The 7725-nt window shown below is 35.0% G+C and overlaps 1 protein-coding gene across 2 annotated transcripts; it reads left to right on the forward strand.

Annotated features, from left to right (window-relative positions):
* The first annotated feature begins 351 nt into the window (after positions 1-351).
* Positions 352-6951, forward strand: LOC102602231 (receptor-like cytosolic serine/threonine-protein kinase RBK2). Of its 2 annotated transcripts, XM_006361847.2 has the most exons (9): positions 352-821; positions 1212-1285; positions 1359-1721; positions 1851-2102; positions 2207-2361; positions 5837-5916; positions 6020-6155; positions 6252-6401; positions 6531-6951. In XM_006361847.2, the coding sequence occupies exons 1-9, from the start codon at positions 784-786 to the stop codon at positions 6711-6713; spliced, it is 1431 nt and encodes a 476-aa protein (XP_006361909.2). In that variant the 5' UTR covers positions 352-783; the 3' UTR covers positions 6714-6951. The 2 variants fall into 2 exon arrangements, with proteins under 2 accessions (XP_006361909.2, XP_015170983.1); XM_015315497.1 differs by lacking the exon at positions 352-821 and having other exon boundaries at positions 1107-1721.
* Positions 6952-7725: the final 774 nt, after the last annotated feature.

Below are 7725 nucleotides of genomic sequence, written 5' to 3' on the forward strand. Positions count from 1 at the left end.
TTAGAGTTTTTCAGATTATTTTTTATATATAGAACTTGACTGTTGACTGAAGATGATTTTAATACTTTTTTTTTCCTTCTGCAAATTTGTGATAGCTTTGTATTATGAGTAAAAAAAAAAAGTTTGGTAAATACCTACTGGCATGTATGAACTGTTTACATCAAATTAAATAACGTCATTTCAATAATAATAAAAAAATTAAAAAGAAAGCATATACAACTTGATCATAATTATAAGTTACGTATGAAAATTATATATATATTACATTTATGTAAACAAGTTTTTTATCATAAAAAAAATTTAGAATGAAAAAAAATAATCTTGGTTATTAGCATACGGCAAAGCTGGCATTTGAATTCCCAAAAATCAAAATCCAAACTAACTCTTCCCACTCTGTCTTGTTTTTTTCAATTACAGGCAAAAGGGAAAAGAAAATTCACTGTTTTTTCTACGGTGACTGTCTAAAATTAAGGCTACGATTATTCCTAGGACCTTAAGATTAGCAATTTCATTTCTTCCTCAAATTCCCTCCACTTGTCAAAATTTAAAGAACCCCTCTCGTGCTGCTAGGTAATGCTGTTGTGAAAGAAGAAAAAAAGTTTCATCAATGATAAGAAAATTGTTCTTGTGTAGAGAAATTGGCTTTGCATTTGTGTTGTAAAGGGATTTTTTTCTGATAAAGGTGGTAGCTAGACCAAATTGCGTGCGACCTGACTATTCTATCGGGTACTTGCTACGTCACACCAAAACAGGAAGGGATAAATTATCGACGTTTCATAGGGGATGGTTGTTAGAAACATCTTTTGTGGTGCTTGTAATATGTAAGTTTGCATTGCTTAATACAAAAGTTACTGTTTTATCAAAAAGAAACTAAATATTATTATTGCTAAAAAAGTATATTACATAGCTTGATTTGTATGGGATACAAGTATCTATCTAGCTGATCATTTTTATAATATGATAGAACAAAAAACAGGGGTACAATATCATAGAATTTCAAAAAAAATCCAAGTTACTTCCATGCTTTGCTAGTAATCCGCTACTTTGTAATTGCCTTCGTTGAATATTTGCTTTGAATCTGTATTTTCCGCGTCCTGTGTCAAGCATTGAATTCTTGGTTTTGGGATTAGTTAATACTTTCCTTGATGCAAGACTAAGAGGAAAGTGTGATTTGAATAATTTAGAACTAACAATTGGCTGATATTTTATAGGAAATCTGCTAAGGGAATCAGTATGGATGCAGAACATACCTCAGGAAATTTGTCTGCGTCGGCTTCTGCTCAAGGTGAGATTGTGTACTATGGCTTGTTTTTTTTTATTTTATGTTTTGCCTCTAATGGATTATGTTCTTGTTGTAGACCTCAGAATGTTTGAGATGGAAAGGGAGAAACATGATGATTCTTCTCCAAGAGGAGTTATGGAAGTGGGCATCAGAAACCCAGAGAATGGCTCCATTTCTCCTAAAGACAAACCCTCAGGTTCTCAAACCAGGTTGTCTAATCCACGAACGTCCTCTCGCTGGCATAAGTTCTTCAAGATGTGGAAAAGAAGTTCCGTCAAGAGATTACCTTCTTTTCCACCGTTAGCTGTGCCAACGATGTCGACAAGGAAAAGCAGAAGTGCGAGGGAGAATGTGGCAGCGGGAATCTACCACTTCACATCTTCCTGGAAGAACTTCAGCCTATCTGAACTGAAAATCGCTACCAACAATTTTAGCATAGGTATGTAATCGTGTTTGACGTCTCTCTTTCTTGCATTCAGGCTTATTTACTACTCTTTGATCTATTTTAACTTTTGAAATTTTTTAAAGCATAAATGTGTATTATAGAGTTGATCTCCTTCTTTGACAGAAAACTTTATTGGCAAAGGAGGGTACGCTGAAGTTTACAAGGGTTGTTTGCCTGATGGTCAGCTTATCGCGGTTAAGCGCCTCAATAAGGGTACAGAAGCGCAGCAGGAACAAAGTTTCCTATGTGAAATAGGTACTATAGCACACGTAGACCATCCTAATACTGCAAGGATGGTTGGTTATGGAGTGGAAGGAGGGACATACCTAGTTCTTCAGTTATCTTCTCAAGGGAGCTTAGGATCATTTCTTCGTGGTTTGTCTCAAAATTTCTAGTTACAAGACAATTTCTGTCCATAATTGATGAACCATCCTTTTCTTCTATAACACGAGGTGCTTTGTTGTTTTCTATTTTCTCAGGCTCAAGGGAAAAACTAGATTGGGCTGCCAGGTACAAAATAATATTTGGAATAGCAAATGGCCTAATGTACCTTCACGAGAATTGCCAAAGGCGGATTATACACAGAGATATTAAAGCTGATAATATTCTACTTACGGAGGATTTTGTGCCTCAGGTACTATACTATCTGGCATTTTAAATCTTCCATTATCTACACAATTTTGGTAAAATAATCTGGTCTTCTCTGAGTGTATTTTTATGTCAATATACCTTGCTTCAGTCGGATAGGCGCTAGAACAGTATCTATAGTTTTCTAATCTCTGTTCCTTACTCAAATGAATACAAATTTGTAAGGGTCATGTCTACATAAACGTCTCTCTTAACATGGTTAAATGCACTTGCATTTAAGATTGAATATTAAGGGAAGAAAAGATTATATCTAACATATACGCTGAGATTAGGTGTGTTACATAATTGCCTTAGTTGTTATGCATATATATATTTTACCATAGAAGCCTGAATGCTGTGAATAGAGACGTTAAAACAGATCACGTACCTTTAGCTAAAATTGCTGGCACCATTAATCAGGCCAAATAGGGTGACGTCCTTCTAGGATGATCTGAAGGGATAGAAACCAGTTGCTACATTTCCCCCACGCTTCTGCCTTTTCTTCTTGATATCCTTAGAACAGCTAAAGATTGGAAGGAAGGCAGTCTCCTGATGGAACTCCTTCCAACATTTTGAAGAACTTATGCCTAGTGAGGGAACCCGAGAATTCGACAAGCAGATTTGAGAATCCGAGGATTCGTGTTTAGGAGGATTAGAGTCATTACCCAGCTTCTTATGCACACTTCAATAACACCTCTTGGGAGAATATATTCTCTGCTTGTATCTGGACAAAGCACCTACATTTAAGATTGACAATTAAGTGTGCAACCGAATATAAAGAGGAGCAAATAGAAATTGAGGTAGAAAATGGATGAGTACATATTTATGTGCGATACATCCTATGTACAGCGGAAAACATGCTTTTTAAAGGAAACTAGCAGGAGATGCCGGAGATAGAGGTAGTGTATCCTTGGTAAAAGCAAAATAGAGAAAAACAAAGATAACAAAAGTTACTAGATGAGTGTATATCATGTGAGAATTGAGATATATCATGTATAACATTCAGTCACATGTTTCAACATCCTTTTGAAGAAAAGACAACCTTTTATAAAAGTGATTCCTTAAATGCAGACCAACAAGAGATGCAACAGAGAGAGGTAGAGGTAGTGGTAGTGGGAAAAGAGAATAGAAGAACAAAGATAGCAATAGTTAAAACATGGATGGATACAAATTGGATAGTTTTGTGTGATCTATTTACTACTTGAAACATGTTTTTTGATGGAGACTAGCATGAGAGGCAACAAAAAGAGATATAGGAAAAGGGAAATTGAAAAGAACAAGATAGAAAGAGTTAGAAATGGATGGGTACGCATCATGTGAGATACATCATGGTATACATCACAGATGCGATTTATATGGTTTTCAAACGGAAACCATTAAACACCCTTTGTTTTGCACTGACCTTTTACTGACCACCTATGTTAGTTATTTCTCAACTTTGCCAGAATCAAAGGCTTCATGCGTGGGAATAAATAGGATTTTAGGAGTTGTTGGTGTAGGCAAGAGTTGAAACAAGATGTAGCATACAATTCCTCCTTGTATGTGGTGGGTGATCTGCAGAGAAAAGAACTCGAGATATACGAGCAAAATTCAGTCAAGAGGATTAAGACTGTATTTCACTTTTTTGTGTAAGAAGGAATATGCAAATAAGTGAGAAACTCATTAGAATTTATAGAGTTTCTCTAAGATGAGAAGAAGACTTCACTTTTGCCGTTTACGAATATAGTCATATAACCAGTCAAGAAAAAATCACATGTAGTCAAGAAAAAATCAATTACAATGGTCAAAACGCATTATTTTGCTTACTTGTACAGAAATTCCAGGACTACTATTATGTCGTTTATGGAAAATATTATTACCATTTAAGAAAAAGGCAAATTCATATTATATCACATAAAATTCCACACCTACGTTTTTGTCGTTTACGAATATAATCACATTACCAGTCAAGAAAAATAAATACATGTGATATTTCACATGTATAATGGTCAAAACGCATTGTTTCACTTACTTGTACAGAAAATTCCAGGACTACTATTGTGTCGTTTATGGAAAATATTATTACCATTTAAGAAAAAGGCAAATTCATGTGATATCTCACATGTATTTGAAAATTAGTTTGTTTGTAGTTAATGTATGTCTGAATGTGAATGGTTCAGAGTTAAGACCTTAAACCATTAACTGCACTTGTTTACATTAAGATTTAAACACTGATTTTACAAGGCGGGGATTGTCCAAGACCATATAAGGTGACCAAACTTATTTTACAAGGGGAGGATTGTCCAAGACCATATAAGGTGACCAAATTTTCTTAAGCCCACCGATATGGGACTCAACACCCCCACACGCCCATGACTGAGCATATGAAGAGTGAACAATATAAGATTTGAGGTCCATCATCAGATGAAATAATGAATTGGGTTGGGCCTGACTCTTATATCATGATAAAGAAATGGATCTTAAAACTAACTAAACCTCAAAAGTTAGCTCATGAGAGGACGATTGTCCAGGACCATATTAGGAGACCAAATTTCCCTAAGCCTACCGATGTGGGACTCAACAGATAGCAAGAGTTTCTAGAGATGTATGAGTACACATTCATGTGAGATACATCATGTAAAACATTCAAGATACATGTTTCAAAACATCCTTTAGAATGAAGTACACGCTTAATAAAAGAGTTTCCTTTAATAATTAAAGTTTAAAGCAGATGACTGATCTGGCAAGGTTTTTGAACATAGCTGTGAAACTGTAGCTCACTAAGTTGGTTGTTATTTTAAATATACTAAGTTCCAAATTTTCTCTTCTTTATCGCCACGATATAGTTCATAATGTTGTTTTAACAACTATTATAATGGTTTGCCGGCTAGATTTTGCTTAGTGCTGAACTTACCAATATAGAACGAACTTACGGGTGTTCAAGTGCATGCCTAAGGACCTGGGTGCTTGCCCCAAAGTGCTTTTTAAGGGATGTGAAATGCCTATTCCTCTGCACTTAATTTCAGGGCATAAGCTGTTATGATGACATGAAGTTTTTGTGAAAAAATTGGTTGTCGCCATTCTCTGAGTTCAGTATCACACTTGTGGAAGTCCTTGACACTTGTTTTTCTAATTGCTATCAGTAGACTGGTGGCCTACAAGATGTGACATCCTTTGTGAATCTAGTGTTTGTCCACTTCTCTAAGACCATTGCATCTTCATTATTGTTAGGAAATAATATTCATAGTTGTATGATATCATTTGGTATTCCGAGATATCTGATCATAGTTGTATTACTGGTGGATTAAGTTTGAAGGGTCCAAGAATCATGACAGAGAAAAATTACAGGCAAGGTGGTTCTACTTCTCTTTTTAGTCAGTTAAAGTATTCTTTGAGTTCCATCATCCATGTAATTTAGTACTTAGTAGACACAATGATTCGTGTGTTTGCTGCAAATTATTCTTGATTATGGTGTATTCTGAGTATGTGTATTGTGGATGCAGATTTGTGACTTTGGCCTTGCAAAGTGGCTTCCTAAAGAGTGGACACATCATAATGTGGGAAAGTTTGAAGGCACATTTGGGTCTGTAGTCCTGAAATCTTTCATTAAAAGCATAGAAAACTTCTCTAATATCTTCATCTACCTTGCAAGAAGATCTAATACATTTTTTCTTGATATTGTTCAGTTATTTCGCTCCAGAGTATTTTATGCATGGCACTGTGGATGAGAAAACTGATGTATTTTCATTTGGTGTGCTGCTATTGGAGATAATAACTGGAAGGCAAGCACTAGATGATTCACAGCAGAGCCTTGTGATTTGGGTACATTCTTCGTGTCACGTCTTCCATCATATGTTCCTTATTATCTAATTCATGAATACATCCTTACTATACGAGCATACACGTATTCAAATGTAGGCAAAGCCTTTGCTCCATAAGCACAACATCAAAGAACTAATTGATCCTGTTCTTGGTGATAACTACAATCCAAAAGAGATGAACCGAGTTATTATAACTGCTGGCTTATGTGTAGAACAAAATCCACTTATGCGACCTCGAATGAATCAGGCAAGTTGTTATTTTCTGTCACCCTTGATCTCCTGTAGTTTGGAAATTCAACTCATTTTTGTATCATAGAGTGCATGTTCTTCTGGTTCTATATGAAGATTGAAAAAATGATCCTTTTTCTTATCACAGGCTATCGTCCTAATGAAGACTGAAGACGACTACTACAAGCAGAATTTCCTGCGAAAGAGGACATATTCAGAAGAACTCTTGGATGCAGCAGAGTACAACTCGACGAAATGCCTGAATGAATTTAAACAGCTTAATCTAAGAAGTTCAGTTTCTGAAAACAACATGAAGACCTCAGCAGCTTAGCTAGAATTGGTAATTTAGTTACAGCTTAGAGAAAAATTAAATTTTTTGGGGTGTTTATTAACCCTTATATATATATATATATGTACTTTCAAATAATCATCTCTGTTTTGTATGGAATTTTGAGGAAATAGGTAGAAAGGGCTTCACTCTTTCAAATGCCATGGGAAACATAGTGAAGTGAGTAAACTCTCATTAGGTAATGCATGTATATATTAGACATATGGAAACTATACTTGTAAGTTAAATGGTTCAAAGTGTTTATTTCTTCTTTAAATATCGGTGTTTTCTGAGCCAACTTGTGCGCACTTGGACTATTCCATTGGTATCTGCTACCTTCGAGTAGCATATAAGACTTGAAAGAAGTTAACTTTCTGTTATGCACCTTTTTATTTAGATTTCTTCTTCTTCCAGTTTTTGGAAAGGACAGATATTAGGGAGAGGAGCATAAAAAAAAGTTTTTTTTTTTTTTTTCACTTCAACAGATAGTAACATTAATAACTAAAGAGAAGGGGAGACCCCTTTCGCAAAACTTATTTCACAAGGAATCTCGCTATCTTAGGACCCGTTATCTAGTGTGGGAATCAGTGATTCTTTTGTATTTTTGACTAGACAATGCTTCATTTTATTAGAGCAGAAATGTGCACACTGGTCACTTTTGATACTGTCTTTTAAAAAATAAGCATTGTGGGAGTTAAGCTTTTACTGGTGAAATTTTGTGATAATGTTCTGAAATTTCACAAGTGATATTTTGGAAGGGAAAATTACATGTTTAAGTAAACATATACTAGTTAATTAGTCATCATAGCTATAGTTTTAATTAATTATCACTCGTGACCAACATTCAGTGATAATTACGTGGGCTGGGGTTTCGAGTTTTGTATAATTCGAAATTTGTATAACTTTTGTATAATATAATTTGTGTTACTGTTTAAAGTTCAGATGTTTGAGTTTGTATAAATTTGTTATTTTCGAGTTTATACAAAAATAGCTCAATAATCCAAACGTACCTGCG

Source organism: Solanum tuberosum, unplaced genomic scaffold (genome assembly GCF_000226075.1).
Source record: "Solanum tuberosum cultivar DM 1-3 516 R44 unplaced genomic scaffold, SolTub_3.0 scf00363, whole genome shotgun sequence".
NCBI lineage: Eukaryota > Viridiplantae > Streptophyta > Magnoliopsida > Solanales > Solanaceae > Solanum > Solanum tuberosum.

Coding starts and splice junctions, on each gene's coding strand:
- LOC102602231 (XM_015315497.1), top strand. CDS start 1,238: ATGCAGAACATACCTCAGGAAATTTGTCTGCGTCGGCTTCTGCTCAAG. Junction 1,722..1,850: donor TACCAACAATTTTAGCATAG/GTATGTAATCGT, acceptor CTTCTTTGACAG/AAAACTTTATTGGCAAAGGA. Junction 2,362..5,836: donor CGGAGGATTTTGTGCCTCAG/GTACTATACTAT, acceptor TTGTGGATGCAG/ATTTGTGACTTTGGCCTTGC.